General features: G+C 41.4%; 1 protein-coding gene across 8 annotated transcripts; it reads right to left on the bottom strand.

The window, feature by feature from the left end:
• Positions 1 to 492: 492 nt before the first annotated feature.
• LOC125746612 (receptor-type tyrosine-protein phosphatase alpha-like) lies at positions 493 to 18,527 on the bottom strand. 8 transcript variants are annotated; one of them, XM_049020807.1, is made up of 24 exons: positions 18,147 to 18,524; positions 14,767 to 14,812; positions 14,200 to 14,282; positions 13,964 to 14,051; positions 13,443 to 13,799; positions 12,773 to 12,790; positions 12,457 to 12,541; positions 12,103 to 12,176; positions 11,665 to 11,801; positions 11,140 to 11,230; positions 10,842 to 10,918; positions 10,691 to 10,727; positions 9,861 to 9,958; positions 8,428 to 8,547; positions 7,816 to 7,982; positions 7,483 to 7,618; positions 7,141 to 7,290; positions 6,819 to 6,912; positions 6,640 to 6,716; positions 6,403 to 6,537; positions 6,069 to 6,194; positions 4,114 to 4,265; positions 3,280 to 3,415; positions 493 to 3,063 (listed from the first exon to the last, which is right to left on the bottom strand). In XM_049020807.1, exons 3-24 carry the CDS (start codon positions 14,212 to 14,214, stop codon positions 2,989 to 2,991), a joined length of 2,445 nt encoding a protein of 814 aa, XP_048876764.1. In that variant the 5' UTR covers positions 14,215 to 14,282; positions 14,767 to 14,812; positions 18,147 to 18,524; the 3' UTR covers positions 493 to 2,988. The 8 variants fall into 8 exon arrangements, with proteins under 8 accessions (XP_048876764.1, XP_048876765.1, XP_048876767.1 ...); XM_049020808.1 differs by having other exon boundaries at positions 18,426 to 18,499; XM_049020810.1 differs by lacking the exon at positions 14,200 to 14,282 and adding an exon at positions 15,403 to 15,462 and having other exon boundaries at positions 18,426 to 18,494.
• Positions 18,528 to 19,527: the final 1,000 nt, after the last annotated feature.

Here is a 19,527-nt window from a genome sequence, read left to right as displayed (position 1 = left end):
GGTAAAAATTGCTTTGAATAAAATTTGCTAGGGTGCTGACCCCTGCGCATCCTTCGCTGCTGAAGTTATTATAGGAAGGTGAGTGTGTTTTAAACTAGTTTAGAAAAGTAAATGTGCAGATTTGTAATTGTTGACATTGAAAGACTTCTGCATATGAAATATTATATATAGTAATTTTGTTAAGCATAATCCACTTTTTGAAAGGTCTGCTGAATACTATTGGCTTGGTGATATTGTATTATGTTTTAGATCAGAATGTTAGCTAATCCACTGTATCCATGGCAGAGACACAGGAGAAAGGAGCTTTGCTCTGCCTTGGGGAACTAAATGCAAATGCAACTATTTACATCTGGCTTTTATGTTTGTTGTTTACAATACAATCCACACTGTAATGGTTTTTAATATTGTACCAGTTAAATTTTATATACAACTATAGTCTAATGTCCAGTGTTACACAGACACAGACACAAAAAAATCAATCACCTGAATAAATAGTTTATACAGATAACAGCTTAAGCACTTTTAATACGATGGACGATTTCTGTTCAAAGAGGCATATTATTTCAGTGTGCATATATTTCATAATTCATACACACGCTTTGCTCTGATTAAAACACTATAAAACAAAATGTAAAACAAAAAATATATAAGACAACAATACCAAATGAAAACTAATACAGCAAATGCAAAAGGGTTCCAGCACTGGGTGCCTGGACCCCTAACAACCAAAGATCTAATACAATTTAAAATGGTCCCATTGCATTTAATATATATATTTTTTTCATTTAAAAAATGGGTAGCAAGCCACCGGAGACAAAAGAAATATAAATAAGCCTACAGTATGTACAGACAGCTAGGGATTTACTGAGCTCCCCGCATCGTTCACAGATATTAACCGAGCAACGTTTTGCTTGGTGTCCGTCTTGCTTGCTGACGCCTATCTCATTTATCCACACAAACCGGGAGTACTTTAATGGAAATACACTAAATAAAATACCATATAAAGGGCCAAATAAAACCAGGATAATGTAAAAACCTGACGATATGGAGAAACAAGAGGAACAATTATTAAATAAAACCGAAGAGGAAATCAGGCCGATGGACAATTTTTTAAAAAAAGAGCCAGAAAATATAAATACAAGAATGAAAATGAAAGTTCTGGAAAATGAAAGTGCTTTGTCACAGACAAAACAAAAACGTTTTTTTTTTTTTAAATGCCATTTCTTTAGTACCAACAATTCAGTTGTGAATTATATCGTGATATGTCCAGATTTGTATGCTTCAAAAAGGAAACAGTGTCACACTGGGGTCTCTCACAGGCGGAAACACTTCCACAACTTTGCATCACTTGTAAACAGTAGGACTGTATTGTGTATGCAAAGTGTGTATGCACACATGCACACCCATGAACGGCATTGGATTGCTGGCGTAAGGCCACTGGTGGTCACACACACACACACACACACACTCACGTCAGGCTGAGTATAGAGCATATGCTGTTATGGCACAGCGATACCTGCAGGAGAATCAGAACCTCCGAAACACCGAACTCTTCTGGATCACATGTGAGGAAGCGCACAGGTATACAAACCCACAAATGATTTCATCAGCACCAAAGACCAAAACTGTAAACCAAACCAGAAAAGGGCACATCCCTTTATCGTCACTCCCTACTGTTGATATACCCACGATCTTCTTTGGTCCTCATCTTCCCCACCAAGTAAAAACAATTAGCTTATATCGTTTTTCTCCCTGTACAGAGTTATTCCAAACAAACATCAAGCTGCACAGATGACCTCTGGTGATTATAAATGTAAATAAATAATGTGCAGCAATGATATGTCCAACGACACACACTCGTTTGCCTGGATCAGGAAAACCAAATATTAGCAACGTAATCAAAGTCAGTTTCCAATTATGCTGCTTTCTATTAAGTTTGTTAGACAAAACACACAGCCAACAGCAAATGTTAATATTGTAAAGGTAGGAAAGTAGAGGGGTGTTTTGTGTGAGAAGAAGGCACTGGGTCCAATTTAATTTAGACCTACTGTAAACCAGTGTCTGACACTGCCAGACAGGTGACGGTCGCACTTTTAGGTCCTTTTCAGTGAAACTGGATCATACTCTTCAGGTAACATGTCAGCATCAGCCAATATGGCTAATAAGGAGGCTTGTGGTAATAAAGGCTATTTAGTGAATATCTAACCCATCCCACCTTCTACATAAAAGCAGAAGATGATGCCATCGTAGCTCTTTCTGTCCTGATGGGGTCAGGCAGAGATGGAGGGTTTATAGATATCTATTTACAAAATAATTCTATTTAAATCATACAGGCCTTTTCTAAAGGGCATTTTTTTCTGCACGGCCTGCATTGAGCGGCTCTTTTCTTTACAGCGACACAACCCTGCGGTATTTCATTAGGCTGATCTTCTTGCACTTAACACAACACCCTTGCTGTCATTTTTCTTTTGAGGAAAGAAAAGAAAACATAAGGGTATTTACAGAGATCCCATGATTTTCAAAACTACTGCTACATAAAAAAATAGATCTCTCTGCATCTGAAATCAAAGTCTGTCTAGTGACTGAAAGTGAACATGAATAAAACCTTTCACATATGGCCAGATTCATAATACTGAACATCCTCCTGCTCTATTTCATAAGGTATCAGGTCTTTCTGGATGTTCTATTTACCATGAACTTGCTGTCTTAGTTTTGGAAAATCCTGTGTGTCCATCAGAAATCTCAAAAAAATAATAATAAACTTAACAGCACATTGGCAAAAAATGGGAACGGCTCAAACTATAAGATCAAATTATAAACTATTCAAACAGGCATGTATGATATTCCATTCCGCACACCATGCAGCCTCGTTTCATTTGCTTCTTCCACCTTTCTGCCACCATCCATGCCATTCTGTTCTCTCAGGTTGGTGCTGATGGTGCGCCGTGGGCGGGAAAGTCTGTCTTCTGTGTTTACTTGTCGCTGCCTTTATTTGAAGTTGGCATAGTCGGAAAAGGCATCAATGTACTCCTGGACCACTTTATAACAAAACTCGTACTGCTCCTACCAATCAAAGGTAGAAAGTGACGTTAGGAGGGTCGTCTCCTGCAGCAAAGACGACTGCACAGACAGCACAGTGCCATAGCCAGTGCAGCATAACAGATAGGCAGCATTACTGCCTTACCAATGACTCTCCCATGTAAAACAGCAGTACAGATACAATAGTAAATGGTTCAGCCAGTATTGTGATGTCATTAATGACCAGGCATGCCAACTTACCAGTGTCTGCACCATGTGTGGCCGTTGTAGTCTCAAGCTTTTGACCGTCTGGAAGACGTCAAGTATGCCCTCTGCCTTCACCCTCTCTAATACCGTGCTAAGAGCACAGAATGTTCCAGTTCGTCCTGCTCCCGCACTGGAAGAGACAGAGGGATTAGGTGTATTAGATTGATATGGTAAAGTGTGTGTGTGTGTAGGTATATTATATTTTATACATTCCAATAGGCATTTTTGTTTTTGCAAAGAAAATATAAATAACTACACAGTATACATTCTATAAAATGTCCTGAAACAACAAACCTCATTCTTATAACAACCAGACTCGTATCTCATTATTTATTTGGACAAGGTGTAAACACAGGGAGTTGAAGAAAACATGATAGAGTGGAGTTTGGCTATAAAACAAATAAATCAAACTGATGGTAGTAAACGATTATTTACGCATTACGTGAACATACAGCTTCATTCCTCTAGTGAAACCTACTAGTGCGCCCTTTTGTCGGTATTCCTCTAGTGAACATACTTTTTGTTGGAATTAGAATTCCCAAATAAACCGCTCTTAAAGTACGGACTAATCTTCATTGAAGACATAACAAAATCTAAACACACAATCTGAACGAACGCATTTTACAATTTTCATGTTTTTGCTGAGAACATCTATTGTCTAGTTTTGGGGCATGCAGCGTTCATGCAGAAGCAGTGGAGGTGAACTTTAAACCGAGTTTAAAACATATATTAGATAATCTACAAAAGAAAGAATAATTAAAATTGCAAAGCTAGCTAAGGTTTTTTTTTCTATGACAGTCAGTGCATTATGGAGTGATGAGACGGTACCTGCAGTGTACAGTGATGGGGTGGTTTCCAGACTGCTGCTGCTGCTTCTGCACTGCGCCGATGATGCTAATCATGCCTTTTCCATCCGCTGGAATTCCCACCTCAGGCCAGCCATGGAAGTGGAACTGTCTCACAGCACGGGATTTATTTTCCTGCGATGATGAGAGACCCGCTTTATGCAACAAAACGTTGCATTGTATTCATAGGTAATATAGTGAGTGCATAATGAAACCAAACCACTCCACAGAAATTAAAACACACAATGAATTCACAATAGATTGAATACAATAAACTAGAAAAGATACGTTGGAAAGACAATCTTTGAATTTCCCCGGACATTTCAGAACTCGGATGTTTCTTTGGAATTAAATCCAACATGCAAACACATTTTAGACGATATTATCTGGGTGTCTGCTTTTGTCCAGAAATTCAGACTGGGCTTATGTTAAGTGCATACTACACGATTTTAGCCATGGTTTTGCACTTGCCAAAAGTTTTTAGCAATGGCTAAAAATAAAAAAAACCCCAAAAAAAACCCCAAATGAGAGGAAAATTGTTGTTTGCTTGGCACTGAAAAATCGGAGCTCAAATTGCTGTTAGTTCAAAGATGTGACCAGACAGAATCTTCGATGCATTGCAGACACTTGTCAGATATCTAGCAGGCTAAGTCTGGACTTGTCAGCAACTCCAAATCTTGAAGTGTGAAAAGTGTTGCGACTGGCAATGAGTGCGGCAACGAGCTACAGCCAATGAATGGGCAAGATGGGGTGAAGTGAAATAAGGGAGATTTAAAAAGGTGTAAATAAATGAAAGTTTACATTTCACACACTTGCAGTTACTTGTGGCTTTACACTGAGATGGTGCAGGAAAGATCTCTGCAAATGTTTACTCATTCATGATAGAACCGTACCTATCTCGCACGTATCAGTTCCTTAACAAAATCAGGCTGGATGCAACTGGGCAAATACTGAGTATATCAGCAGCACCAAATGTGAACAACATAATTTCAGTAACCCATGTTTAAACTGATGTTTAGAAATAGATTTTTTTAACTTCTAGGGCAATATTAAGAGTGCCACCTTGAAGTATAATGATTTGTAACTGAGTCGACCCACGCCCACCCCTAGTCTTCATCCATATAATATTTTTATGTAGTAGTAATAATATCCATCAAATACATTTTGAAATATCACATTCACAAGGTCAAATGCCAACTGCTTTCACCCTTCTGTTTCATGCCACTAAATAGTGTTGCTTCAGTTTTGGGGCAATTTGTCTCAAAATTTGATCAATTTCACTTACTCGCCCACTAAATATGCCACCAAAGTTTGAAAAGACCCTTCAAATAATATTTGAGTTATCGTGCTAGGGGATCAAGTGTCAACGCTGCCCTTTTCTTTGATATCACTATGCAGCACTGCTTCAGTTTTGGGGAGATTATGTCCAGTTTGGCACCCACAGAAAGGAGATGGATAAAATAATTAAAAGCTTTTCATTGTACATAGGATGAGCCTATTTGTCCTTATTACTGCATTTACCCTGTTTGATCTTTAATGGCTCTTATCACTACTAAATACTTCTTGGGTTATTGCACTAATATGAAAGTGCCTATGGTGGTCCCAAAACCATATGTATTCCCCGTCCAGGGAATTCAACTATAAAGTAAACAATATGAGCATACACAGATAATTTGATAAGCATAATATACAGCTGTCAAGTAATTCAAATTTACTGAGTGCACTATACATTTTAAAGCAGATAAACATTCATAACTGTTTATTCCTGACTGTAACTTGAAATGAAAATATACGCTTATCAATGACAGACTTTTTAGTATAACTTGTTGAAATTAAATTTTAAAATTGTATTTATATGCTATTATAATATAGTTTTATCATAAAATACTACTGAATGTAGCATGAGTGATTGTTTACTTGCTCGGAGTCTGCACTCACCCGATTATTCGTGATGAGGAAGTCTCTGATGGTATAACTCTCACACTCCTCCTCTCGCTTCAGCTCAATGGACACGTCACCACACGCCATCACCCCATCGCTGGACCAGTACTGGCCACACTTCTCCTGTATATACAGAGGGGCTTGCTTCACTAATTCAGAGTCGTTTCTTTGCACTTTAGGATCTGAGGCCACAGCAGTTGAGCCACTAGTCATGTTCTTGATCCACTGAGCTCCCTTCTCCTTAAACGATTTCTGCCTCCTATTTGTTAACTGCCTTACCTCGCCCCTCTCCTCATATACCTTCATCTTTTCACCCACTTTCACCCCCTACCTGTCCCCTCTCCTCCAATTCCGTTAACATGACTATGGAACAGCTTTTCCACTCCCAGATCATCCTCCAGAAATCCTCAGTGGTGTGCTGCAGTGGTCCCTGGCAGGCCATGTACGAGTCCTTTTGTCGGTATCCCTAGATGAGGCAGAAACGCAGCAGGAGACGCTGGTAACCAAGAGCTCAGCCAAGCGTCTGGTGTCTTCACATTGAGAGAATGAAGAGGCAACGATCGCTCACATCTATGAAGGAGGCATTGACGTAGTCTGTGTTTTCTTCACCTCTCTTCACAGGAATGATCACTCTGTTGAACTCATCTGATGGGAAAGATGTGGAATACCGTAATACTGTAAGGTGTCCTTTTTTAGTCTTGATCATATTGTTCTAAACGCATGTTAGACGCCACATTGCCAGCTTACATGGAATGATCTGAAGAACCCTGTTCTTCTTCATATTTGCCGGCAGGTTCCCTGTCCTCATTTTGTCATTTTGGATCTTAATGGAGATCAGTTTCTATGATTAGAAGAAATAAAAGGCATTCAGGTCTCATTCACTGAACTGAGGATAGACCAATTGTTATCTATAAAATAAAAAAATATACGTATTTTAAAAAATAGTCTTAAAGTGAATGAATAACAACAGGGTTTGGTGACGGTCATATATAAATATAAATGGAAATGAATGGAGAAAATTCCCCCAAAACAAATCAGAGGTTAGCTAGGCAAGCTAGCTGGTGCAAACCTTAAACTCTGCCTCCAGACCATTGCAGCCAGCCCCAGGACACTGGGAATAGAGCTTCGCCAGGTGACATTCCAGGGATGTCACCTCAAGCTCAGTGTCGCCATACAGGTAATGCTCCAGCAGGGCTTGGAAGATGAACACGTACTGCATCTGCAAAAGAGAGACACGGACAGCATAAGTCATTTAGTGAGAACCAGCCGTATCATATTCCACTGAAGCATACCAACATATCTCCAAAACCATTAAATGTTACATCATGAAGTCTATTCGGACCAGTTTCGACTTTAAGAATGAGCCAAAATTAAGCTTTGCATCTGGACCTGCATTGGATATTACACCCACCTCTGTCTGCACCATCTGACAGCGCTGGGCGCGGATCCGTGTTACGAAGCCAAAGACGTCCACCTTCCTCTCGGTCGCCATCATGTCCAGCATGGCGTCGATGACTATGAAGGTGCCTGTGCGTCCTACTCCCGCACTGAAGACCAGAGGACAGGCTCAAGCCATCAGACAAGCAATGGCCCGCAAATGTAAACTGTTCAAACATGCTTAATGTAGTCTGTACGGCCTGACCAACATGAAAATGCTATCCGTAATAGATAGCACAATATGACAGCCGAGATGCGTTGCAGCTGGAGTAACACAGAGTACACAACTGACCATGAATACACTCACCTGCAGTGGACCACAATGGCACCAGCGTACTGGGGATTATAAGACTTCACTTTCTTGAGGAATTTCAACATGCCGATGGGTGTAAAAGGTACCCCGAAGTCCGGCCAGCTGGTGAAATGGAACTGAGTGACTAGGCGCTGTGTCTTCTTTCCAGAGACATCACCCACCTGAATGGGATCGAATGATTTTTGGCTTTGATTTTTGCAGTAAAACGTTATAATGTGCAAAACTGATTGGACTATTGCTTCAAATCCTGACCTGAATAACTGGTTATATGAACTGAATGGATAGTTTGTAAATACCATTCAGACAAAACAGTCAGATCGATTACGGTATGGAAGGGATTGATAAATTGGAACCGTTCTAGTAGGTCAGATTGTATTAATAATAGTAATAATTGATACTTTAATGATCCCCATGGGGAAATTGTCTTTCCGCCTCCCTCAGCTTGCTCTTTGTGGAGTAAGTTGTCTGCAAAGGGCAGCCACCCGTAGCGGCGCCCAGGGAGCCGGGGGTTAAGGGCCTCGCTCAAGGACCCGCAGACGTGCTGAGGCTGGGTTTGAACTGGATATTTCTATAGGAATCTGATTTCTGGCTCAGATGGGTCAGTACCTGCTGGATGCAGAACTTGCGGATGGTGTAGTCAACCAGCACCATCACGTCCTCCACAGACACCCTGATATTCCCATAGGTCCAGCATCCCTGGTCAGGCCAATATTGGGCACACTTGCACTGTAAGCATGCAGAATAACACCACTGTAAGCCCCAGAAGCTGGGTTATTACTAAATAACACCACAAAAAAAATACTTTTTAAATGTACTTTTAAGAAATTACTAATTAGAAAACTAATTTAAACACAATACATGATATTAGCAGGAATATATAAAATATTTCAAATATCGAGATGTGATTTTTTGGGGATAAATATGTTATAGTTATTAGGTTATTATCTACCAATCAAATCTGTGAAATAATTTGGAGGTGTGCTAACAAATGCTTTTGCTCAATATTGTCTCCATGTAATCCAAAATATTCCCTTACAGCACAAGGCTAATGTCTTTTAGTAATCATCTCGTTTACTTTTCTCTTCCTCATAAATTTTTTTTTTTCAATTTCTCACAAACGTACCACGCTGTCTACGAGCGAGTCCAACAGAAAGGAGGAAAACGATTATGGCTGTCTCAGAAAGCACACGTGGAGTTCATGCTAAAGTAGCGGCAGTAAATTTTACACCAATTTTTTTTTTAACATATAGTAGATATTTATATAAAGCAAACAACCATTAAAATTGCAAAGCTTGGTATGCTTTGTTTCCTATGACAGTGTAACAATGTTTTGGCAGTGAAACACTGATGATTTCCGTTTGGCGAATCTCATCATGAGATACAAATTTTGCAGAATAGAAACACTGCAGTGTGAAATAAATATTATTACAAGTCTACCTTAGACGCTCTCCCCACGTTTACAAAAAAAAAGACAATCAAATTTTGCCACGTTCCCCATGATACCTTGCACCCACTGCTGCTACGGATAGCCAGGGAATACAATCAGATACAGCCCACGCCTAATTTCAACCCAGCTGACTGTCACAGTTCTTGCTATGTGACATCGGCATGTGCATAACATGCAATGTCGATATTAATATCACACACCACCCAGTCCAAATAGCGTACTGTACTTGGTATTATAAGTCTTGGTAATGTAAGTTTGCTGTCTCTCCCTGTCTTTGTTGGATTCCACCAAATCCAATCAGCACATAGCTGGACCAACACATAATGCCTTCGATAACTATCGAAGAAACGATAATTATAAAGGCACCACATCAGTACCAGGCTTTATTAAAGTTAACTGGAAAAGGAGAACAATTAAACTGCATGTGTTCCAGTTAGCCTGCTCTGACAGCTTGATAATAGTAAGTGGGTAGACGCAGCAATGCACCTAGTTTCTGATGCTCAATTTAATGAGGTTATAATCAGACCTCTAAAAAAGTAAACTTAGATCCTCACACTCTTAGGGTCTCAAATATCCCCCTCTCCTCACTCACCTCCTTTCTCTCTTTGAGGTTGGTCACCATGACAATAGTGGCTGTGTTCTGTTCCCAGATCATTCTCCAAAAGTCATTCACGGTTTCCTCTTTGGGTCCTTCAAGAAAGTTGAGTGATAAACAGCACTTCTACTTCAATAACTACCAAGTAGGGCTGGACAATATGGACCAAAAACCACTTATGCAATTGCTCTCACAACACAAGGTGAATGTTTATGAATAAACCAAATATAAAACTATTTGGCAAATGGCTCTAAAACAGATCCTTGACAATCATTAAAAGCGCTCTTATTGGAAAGATCACTTTAAGGTATTAGTCTTCAGTATAATAAAAAACATTGCAAATTACAATATTTTTAACCTTGTTTTAAAACAAAATGAAACAAGGAAACTCCATCACAGTGACCCGAATTGAATGGTTTAATTTTGCTACACAACGTCACAATCGAAGCTCTCACATTATTTGCAACCAAGAAAGAATATAATGGGTCTCTATTAAATTTTTTTTAATAGAGCCCTCATTTTAACACTTAGCAAATTAATATAAACGGAATTGTCTGATCCTGTATCTCATTTGAAAACACATCAATGCACTGCAAAAATCTGAACGCTCGACCAGCCCTATTACCAAGCAATAATTATTATGTGGTTCAATTTCAAGTTCACTATTACTTAAATTAAAGCATTCACCATTACATTTTTCACAATTACACAAAACAATATTTAAAGCAGCCGCTTACAAATAGCATTAAACATTTAAGATGCGATTTAACATTAACCCATTTCTATTTTCCGTTTCCCTCTTGAAAGAGTTGGGTGAAATAGCTTACCCTGGGCTGCAATGAACTTATTCTTCTCTTGATATCCCTGAAAAAACAAAGAATTGTTTTGAACACATTGAACTTCTACTCTCCTCTCCCATCCTTTGACCAGAGTGCTGTTCCTTGACCCACTCCCTCGCCCCTCGTTCCCCATGCTTACATTTATATAGGAGGCATTAATGAAGTCAGAGTCTGGGACACCCTCCAGCAAAGACAGATGCACCCTTGAGTGGTCATCTGGAAAATGGGGGGGGGGGGGACATCAATGGACAGGTTTAAAACCCAGTGAATAAGATTCATAATAATACATAAACACTGGAAGAAATGGGTGCTTCATCCACAGTGATATTTTTTTCCTTGCACCAATTAGTTAATCAGCCAAAAGGAACACATCAATGACCAGAGCAAACCTGTGCACAATGCACACACAGATTATAAAAAAAATGTTGTAGACTCACAGGGTAGAATATTAACATATCTGTTTTTCTCTTTATTTTCCTCTTTTGATGCTGCATGACAGGATGCTTGAATAGGACATACAGGCAAAGACTGGAAAGACAAGAGACACCGATGACGGCTGATTTCAGATTTTAAAAACTCCATTCTGAAAACAGGGATACGATACTGGAGAAATATGTTACATCACTAAACAGATCCATATGGCCCTTTGTACTGGTGTGCAGTCAGTGGATTTTTGCACTCATGTTTAATGGGTAGGAGTGTGACACAAAAAGTTAGGGAATCTCTGTGTGTTCAAATGCCGTGGTGGTGAAAGTAATCACATTACCATGGGCCCTGGAGTAAGACCCTGCTTTCTGACCCTAAGCTTTGCTCAACTGTACGTCTATTGTGAAGCGGCGAACCAGTGATGGGATTTTTCTCCCAGTGTACACAGCAAAACACTGACAATGGTCACCGACCTTAGCCTATTCAAATTTAGAAACAACATCGATGTGTAAATTATCTCAAACATTAAGTCTCACGTTGAATTCCTCCCGGAAGATCTTGTTATCATCTGCCATGCGACGGTTCATCTCCTCCTCCAGCTTGTCAATATGAAGGGGCGGGTACTTCCTGTTGGTGCTAGGGGAGCGAGCCAATAGGGGCACACTGCGAAGCTCTAACGGAAGGAAATGGAGGAGACCAGTCAAGGAGGAAAGTAGTTTCCAGAGTGTAAATGGAGGACTAGGAAACAGTCGTACAGTCACATAGAAGAAATAACAAACAGCACATAAAAATAGGAATAAATGACCCATTCACTAGAAAGCTTAAAAACAGGTCTACAACCTAGGTTGCCTCTAGGTGGCAGCACAACACACTGAAGATCACACTATTTTAGACTTAAATCTTTCACACAAAATAAAGACAATAGCGATAGACACAAACATACACACAGAGTAAGTTAAATGCAGTATTATTACCTGTATTATCTGCCCTACCATTTGGCAGCCTAAAGGAGTTGGAGTGGTTCCCAGCTTGCTTATATTTCTTAAACCTAATGTACAGACAGAACATCAGTATGCTTCCAAAGCACTGTCAATGCATTTTTTGGACAAGTATCCCTTTAATATAATCAGTTCCTATGCATCTGTGTGTGGATGAAGGTGCACAACATAGCTGTCACTTAATCAGTTTCACTGACAGCATACTATCATTTGTGGGAGGTAAAATTTCATACTGCCATCTGAGGAATAAAACCTAGTGGACATGGAAACAGGTAATTCAGCACAGAAGGGCACAGCTGGTGAGTGAGCGAGTCAGGCTGCTTCACCAACCTTAGCATGTAGAGCACAATGACAACGAAGATGATGACGAGCAGGGAAGACAGAGCTACCGTGACGGCGATGATGGGAGTCTCATCTTCAGCAACAGGAAGAGAGAGAACGACTCATTTCAGCCGCTCGTGTGAACGGGAATGTCCGAGTTTAGAATGTCAGAAAATGTCTGTCAGCATGGAAAAGCAGAACCAGCAGCAGAGGCCTGTACTGGCGGATGACGACCGCGACCAAGAAGGACACGCACTGTCACAGCTCCACATACCTCACTCAAAAAAGCAGGAAAAATGTGAGAGAGTAACAACATATCTCTTACCTGTGCTGTCACCCCCACCTGAAAGAGAGACACCACAGTTTATCGCACGGTATTGCGATTCTCACTTCACCAGAAAATACACTTATATGAAAAAGTGCCAGTGATTTAAAGCAATAACTGGGGGAGACGATTAATTATCTTTGAGTAAAAAAAAATAAATAAATAAAATTGTAATTTCAATACTATATTTTCAAGGCGTGACATCTGACAGAAACTCCATCATACTTGCATTTGATGAACTGACATGGAATGACCCAGAAACAAATGTCATTACAACTAATCATATGGTACTCGTTTAAGTATGGACGACCTACACATAACAAACAAGGTCGAGGTTATGCCATATACTACTTTTCCAGTTATATCATGGAAGTGTGCTCCCTCAGAGGAAAGCTCAGTGTCAGTGAAATATCTTTTAAAAAATATTGATGAACAAGGTAAAAAGAAGTGCTGTGGAAGTACTTTGGCAATTTAAAGCACGACACTCAACAGACAAGTGCTGCTTGTAAATTCTGCTTGTGCCAAGTAAAACTGGAAACAATATTAATTTCACTACTTGAAACACTGACATCCAACAGAAGATACGGAAAGCAAGTGCTTATAGTCATAGACACCATCAATTATTGTTTCCTCTTATAAGCCAAAGATGTCGCTTTTGGGCCACTACTACCTGCAGTGCTGCCACTGTCTGCTGAGGGAATTCCAGCAGGGGGCCACGTGGTGGACTCCTCTATGATTGCTGCACTGGTGGCATTAGGGGCCGCAGGAAAAGAGGTGATAGTTGAGTTTGAGCCACCCTCTGTGACGTTGCTGGTTGAAGATGGATCAGGCAAAGGCAGGTAGGGGGTTGGGGCAGCAACAGGAGGCTGGATGGTGGGGGTGCCGCCCCCAACAATGGTTGTTATGCCAACAGACGGACTTAATGTTCCCAGGGCTGTCACCACAGTGCTTGTGGCTGTGCTTAGGTTGCGTGCAGACTGGGTCATAGTAGATGAGGTGCTGAACTGAGTTTTCTGGAGAGAAGCATCTAATAAAGGAAAAAGACTCAGCATCGAAGGCACCACGTATCTGTGATCTCAGAGTTTTAATGTCAGGTAAGATGGTATCTTAAAATTCCCTGGAATCACACATGTTGTGGTTCCATGTTAATAGCAGTGTATTAGCCTGACTCAGTGTGTCTGATGCGGTTACCTGTGGGTTGAGGAGGCTCCTGGGAGGAGGCTAGAGCCACAAATGCCGTGCCCAACAACAGTAAGCTGAGGGACACACCCATGGTGCCCTGGTAGAAGCCAGAGGAGTGAAGGAATATGTTAGATTTATCCATTACCATGACAACTTCTAGCTTATTCGCATCCTTTTCAGAACCACGTGATGAAACCAGAGCTGAAAGCTGTTCAGGTGACACTGCAGATGACAGGTACACTTACAGCACGCGCATGCATATCTTCTCAGGCCTGCCATTGACGCCAAACACTCCATGAAATACTGGACACTGCAACCCCTGAAGACTCTGTATAATCCCCACAAGAAGTATATTCACTCACAGAAGCCATAACCCATGACATGCCCACATTTCTTGTGTCTGCCTCTTGGGATGTGCTCATGTTCTGATTGCAGGAAATTAAACGGGACATAAAAAAAATCGTGGCCATTTAAAGAATTGGAGAAATCAATACGCCCTGAGCTGTACATTTGGATGCTGGATGTTCCCGATATCTTGCAGTTATGGGATCTGACATGTCTAAATTGCCCATTGCATGTGACTGCGTGCTTGCATGTGCTCTCTGATGAACTGGCATCCCATCCAGCTTTTTCCTCTCCCTTGAGGCCTGCCTGGGATAGTCTCCAGGTTCTATACAACCCTGTATTAGATACCCAATTTGAAAATGGATGTATTACTGAATTAAAATGAAGAGAAACGATGGATTTAGAGAAAGGGCTAGAGACGAGGGACGGGATACAGGTGAACTGAGAGAGACAAAGCGATGCCTGACCTCCAAGATGAATGTTGCCATCAGCCCCTCATCAGTCCAACGCTCTCTGCAAGGGGACAGAACAAATGAGAGCAACAGACCATTACTGGGTCATCAGCTGTGTAGAATTACAAAGAGGGCTATGGGGGAAGACAGAATTGTATTCCCCAGTCAATTCCATCTCACCCATCTAAGCCGTACTCTTCCCACACTCCCCAACGTGTACAATTTCCAGAATTACTGGATGCATCAAATGGAAACGTGAAAGTAAATAAATGTGTTTTTACTCGAAAGCTCTGAGTCCTAGTCATGGCAAAGAACTGTAAAACTACACCTATTATTCATTTACTGCACATTCCATTAATGTGCCAATTTGAACAATTTTCCTCAACCAGTTCGGTGGTTAACTGTATTTCTTAATGTGCATGTCTTAAAAAGTCATTTAAATTAATTAGTCTTTATGTGTCTAAATACATATTTTCTATTTATTTCTCATTTGCCCTATGTCCAACCTTTTCTGTTTTCCTGACACCTAATTTCTGCCATAAATTTAGCTGAAGATTTCTTTGGACAAGTGCCACATACAGTATAATTAGAAAAAGTTAGACTGGGAGACAAATTACACATTATTACAAAGATTTCAGTGACTAAATTTACCCATAAAACCCGTAGTGTTCACACACTTCTCTCCAGCTTCTGGCTCTGTGGTCACGTTTTCTTTAGGCAAGAACACAATTAACCAAAATGCTGCATTTCATTAAATTAAATAATTAAGGGCTCTTAATTCTGTAGCAGGCACAGAACAGAAAACAAACATTTATTATAACAAAATCTCATTGCTACATTTGAAACATTTCCAATACCTGTCCATGCTGTCCTAGAGTATTATACAAAATATTTTAATAAATTGTATCTGTTCCTCCCACCCAGATGGCAATTTAAGCTAGTGTCTCTTCATTTGTCCACGCATCCATTATCATTATTATTTTTTTGCTTAATATATCATTGTTTTCTGAGTTTTTTCAAGACAACTGTTGTACTCTAATTCAGAGGCAGGCTATTTGTATAACTGAATTAGAAAGAAAGTGTTTCAAATCCCATCCCAAAGTACCGAAGTACCAAAAAAGTACCACAGTAGGCACTGGAACTTTAGGTACTGGAACGTTTAGTACCAGTACTTGACCGGAAATCAATGGAAAAGGGAGTGTACCGAAAGTGCCACGCCAAAACTATGGTGCCAGGTGTGGTGGGAAAGTGCCCACTGTCTCACTACTGCACATTTCTTGAAGTACCAATGAGAAATGCCGACCAAAGGATCCCTAAGACCTGTCCCATTGAACAGTTCCTTGGAGGGAAGCAGACAGGAGTGGCATGTGGAGGACTAAATATCTTCCTCCCCCTTCCTGCTGGTCTCTCCATCTCTCCCTGCCCACTATTTCTCCCACATGTCCCGCACGCAGGGCTGAAGGGATGCCCACAATTACAGGCCTGCTTGCAGACCCAAACCTCAGCGGTTCCCTCCGCGTGCTCCAGTCCAGCCCAGCCCACACAATACCCTCCCAGTCCAGACTGTTAAGACCAACCCCCTGTCCCCTGAAGAGTTGCAAACATGATGCCGCCATCTCACTGGAAATGTTTTCACAGGTGTCTGCAGCCAAAGCAGCAGAGTCAACTTAAATTTTAAAACGACAGGTCATATCTAAACCACCAAATACCATTACACTAACAAAATAAAAGCCCCAATGTGTGTTACTTGTCATTATAAAATACTATAAGTATAACTGTATCTGTTCTTATTTCATAGAGTTTTGATTAAAATCAGTCATATAGAACATCAGACTCCCCCTAATTCAAGACTTGGACAGGTACATGTCTGCAAAGTTTGGATTAAAGTTTGGATTTTTGAGTTATGCTGAAAAGATCAAGTGTTTGCTGCCAGTATGTAATGCTTATTCAATTTTGGGACCTGAAGCCAATCCCAGACAGTACAGGGCACAAGGCTGGGTACACACTAGTTGGGATGCTAGTTCACATTTATCAAGTAAAAGAAAAAGAAAATCTCCTTCCTAATAAAGAACACTCATTTTTACTGTGATCTGCTACCCTCTTTCTTTGTATTTCTGGGATAACCTTTAGGTCAGAGCTCTTCACATCTGGCCCTCGATTCCAAATCCAGGCCTTGTTTTCAGTTCTCCCAGGTAGATAGTTCAATAATTACTGATTCTGATTGGCCATAGAGGCTCACAGGTAAAGGAAGGCTGGAAAATCAGCAGGGCTCCGACCTTGAGTTGAATAGCCCTGCTTTAGGTAATCTGTTCAAGCCCAGATGTGAAAACCCTTCAGCAAATCTAATTAGGGAGTAATCCAATTAGAGAGCTGCAGTAAAAACCCACATACACAATGGCCCTTTCTCAATCAGACTGCCCACCCCTGATCTAACAGAAAAGGACCTGGGGAATGTTGTCACAGATATTATCAAAGCATGTTTGCAGCTTCGTGAGGCCAAGATTTCCTTGGTGCCCCCTTACAAACATATTTCAACATTGCTACGGCATCTGATTAAACCACAAGACGCTGACAATATGCCAAGAAGTTACCAAATCACTGCACTGTTCCCTGGTATTAATCAAGCAGCTGCATCAGTGTGACAGGAAGCACTTATTACCAAGCACTGCCTGAATCAGAAACCTTCAGCACAGCAGGTAAAGTAATAGCGGCGCAACGCTGCTTCATAGCTGTTCTTACTTGTTGACATTAGTAATAGCGGCATGGAAGGTCCTTCGCAAAAGTACAGCTTGGTTATTCGCAGCACATACGTAGCTGGAGAACACATGCTGCTTTGGTCAATCGTTTGCTGGTGTTAAAGTTAACAGAAGCAAGACTTATTCTTCCACTGCTTGTGTAAGATAAAGACTTTTTTTTTGGGGGGGGGCTGTCGTCCCAATCACCCCCACCCCACAAGCCTAAAAGCATCCTGCCCTCATAGAGTTAGCGCTAAAAAGGCGGCCGCCCCCAAACCCCCCAGCTCACTTTCCCCTCGCCTCGTCTGGACGTCCCGGCCAGCTGCATAACGTGGCCCTGCCACTCAGTCCTGCCGACTCCCGATAAAGGCTCCGCTGTTCCTCCCTCCCTCCCTTTCTCTTCCCCTCCAGTCTTTCTCCCCCCCCTCCCCCCCTTCCTTCTTCAACTCACTGCCTCCCGGCTACTTTTCTTAACGTCCGTCCATGTACGAAGTGTAGGGCGCCTCACACAGACTCAATGCGACCATTTCTCCTCCCCTCTCGCAGAATTAAAATAAAACCGTTTCCGTTAATGACAGTCGGCGTTTTAATAACATGTAGAAACGGGAGGAATGCAGACGAGCGCATACTGTTTACACTCCATCCGAAAATGTGACTCACCACGTCTCCTGCTTCGCCGGGGAAGTCTTTGTTAATTCCCTCTCTCTTTTATTTGTTTAATTTGTTATTATTATTTTATTTAATGCCAGTGTTAGCGTCTCTACTTACTTTTCCCCTGTCCCTAACACCCCGAGAGTGTGTGGGGTGACGGGTGTGTGGAGGGGGGGTAAGAGACAGCCAATTTGGAGAAGGTTAAAAAAAAAAAAAAAATTCCCCAAAATGTCCAGAATGCGCTAGAAAAGCATGCCCTCTCTTACAAAAGAAATTTACACGAAATACCGGTTTTTATTTGCCGTGTATGAGCCGTCAGCAGTCGCGCTTATTCCGCCATGTTGTGTCTCGGCGTTGGGAATGGGAAGCCCTCAATCCCAGCCCCTTCTCCTCCTCCTCCTCCTCCTCCTCCTCCTTCCTCACCCCTCATCCGCCGGCCAGTGTCCTCCGCCAGCTAGCATCTGGGACACGAAATGCAGTCAATAACTACGGTAACGGAGCATAGATCCCTCTGTCATTCACAAGATAATACAATAATTACGTGGCGATCACACTATAAACCCCTCACCCATATAAGCAAATCTGTTTAATTTCAGAAATTACAGCAACACCGTTGCCGAAAATAAAATAGTAATAGTCATAAAGTAGTTGGAAGGTGATGGATGTAAATATGGACTTAAAATTGAGGTTTGATTTTGACTTCTATTTATATTTCTTTACACTTTATAAATTTGACAAACTATCTCAAAGTCTATCTCAAAGTGCAACCATGCATCTCTATACAGCATAGTTAGGAGACTACCGCCACCCAGTGGTCAATATAATTCTCAACGCCGTAACCAACTCACGGCCGTAATTATCATGATATTTTCCGTGTGGAACATCTCCTTGTGAATTTAAGTTCCGCCCGTGTCAGTGTATTCATTCGTTTCATTGTGCGTACAGAAATGAAAATGATACACATCCCTCAAAACGGGAGGTGCTCTGGGGGCCTCAGGATCATGATCCAGTCCTGCATGTGGTTTATTTGCATTGCCAGTTTAGGGTAATTGAATTTAAATTGTACGTCTGTAAATGGCGGGGCGGCATGGTGGTGCAGTGGTTAGCACTATTGCCTCACACCTCTGGGACCCAGGTTCGAGTCTCCACCTGGGTTATATGTGTGCGGAGTTTGCATGTTCTCCCCATGTCGTCGTGGGGTTTCCTCCAGGTACTCTGGTTTCCCCCCACAGTCCAAAAACATGCTGAGGCTAATTGGAGTTGCTAAATTGGCCGTAGGTGTGCATGTGTGAGTGAATGGTGTGAGAGTGTGCCCTGCGATGGGCTGGCCCCCCATCCTGGGTTGTTCCCTGCCTCCTGCCCATTGCTTCCGTGATAGGCTCTGGACCCC

The sequence above is a fragment of the Brienomyrus brachyistius genome, chromosome 7 (assembly GCF_023856365.1).
Source record: "Brienomyrus brachyistius isolate T26 chromosome 7, BBRACH_0.4, whole genome shotgun sequence".
Taxonomy (NCBI): domain Eukaryota; kingdom Metazoa; phylum Chordata; class Actinopteri; order Osteoglossiformes; family Mormyridae; genus Brienomyrus; species Brienomyrus brachyistius.
This window is presented reverse-complemented; position numbering and strand designations above follow the sequence as displayed.

What these genes read in the sequence shown, in the direction of transcription:
- LOC125746612 (XM_049020804.1), bottom strand. Translation starts at nt 14,787, where the DNA reads ATGGCAACATTCATCTTGGAG. An exon ending in GTCAGATGGTGCAGACAGAG is followed by an intron (nt 7,291 to 7,482) that starts GTGGGTGTAATA and finishes TCTCTTTTGCAG; the next exon opens with ATGCAGTACGTGTTCATCTT. An exon ending in GGTTCTTCAGATCATTCCAT is followed by an intron (nt 6,717 to 6,818) that starts GTAAGCTGGCAA and finishes CTTTCCCATCAG; the next exon opens with ATGAGTTCAACAGAGTGATC.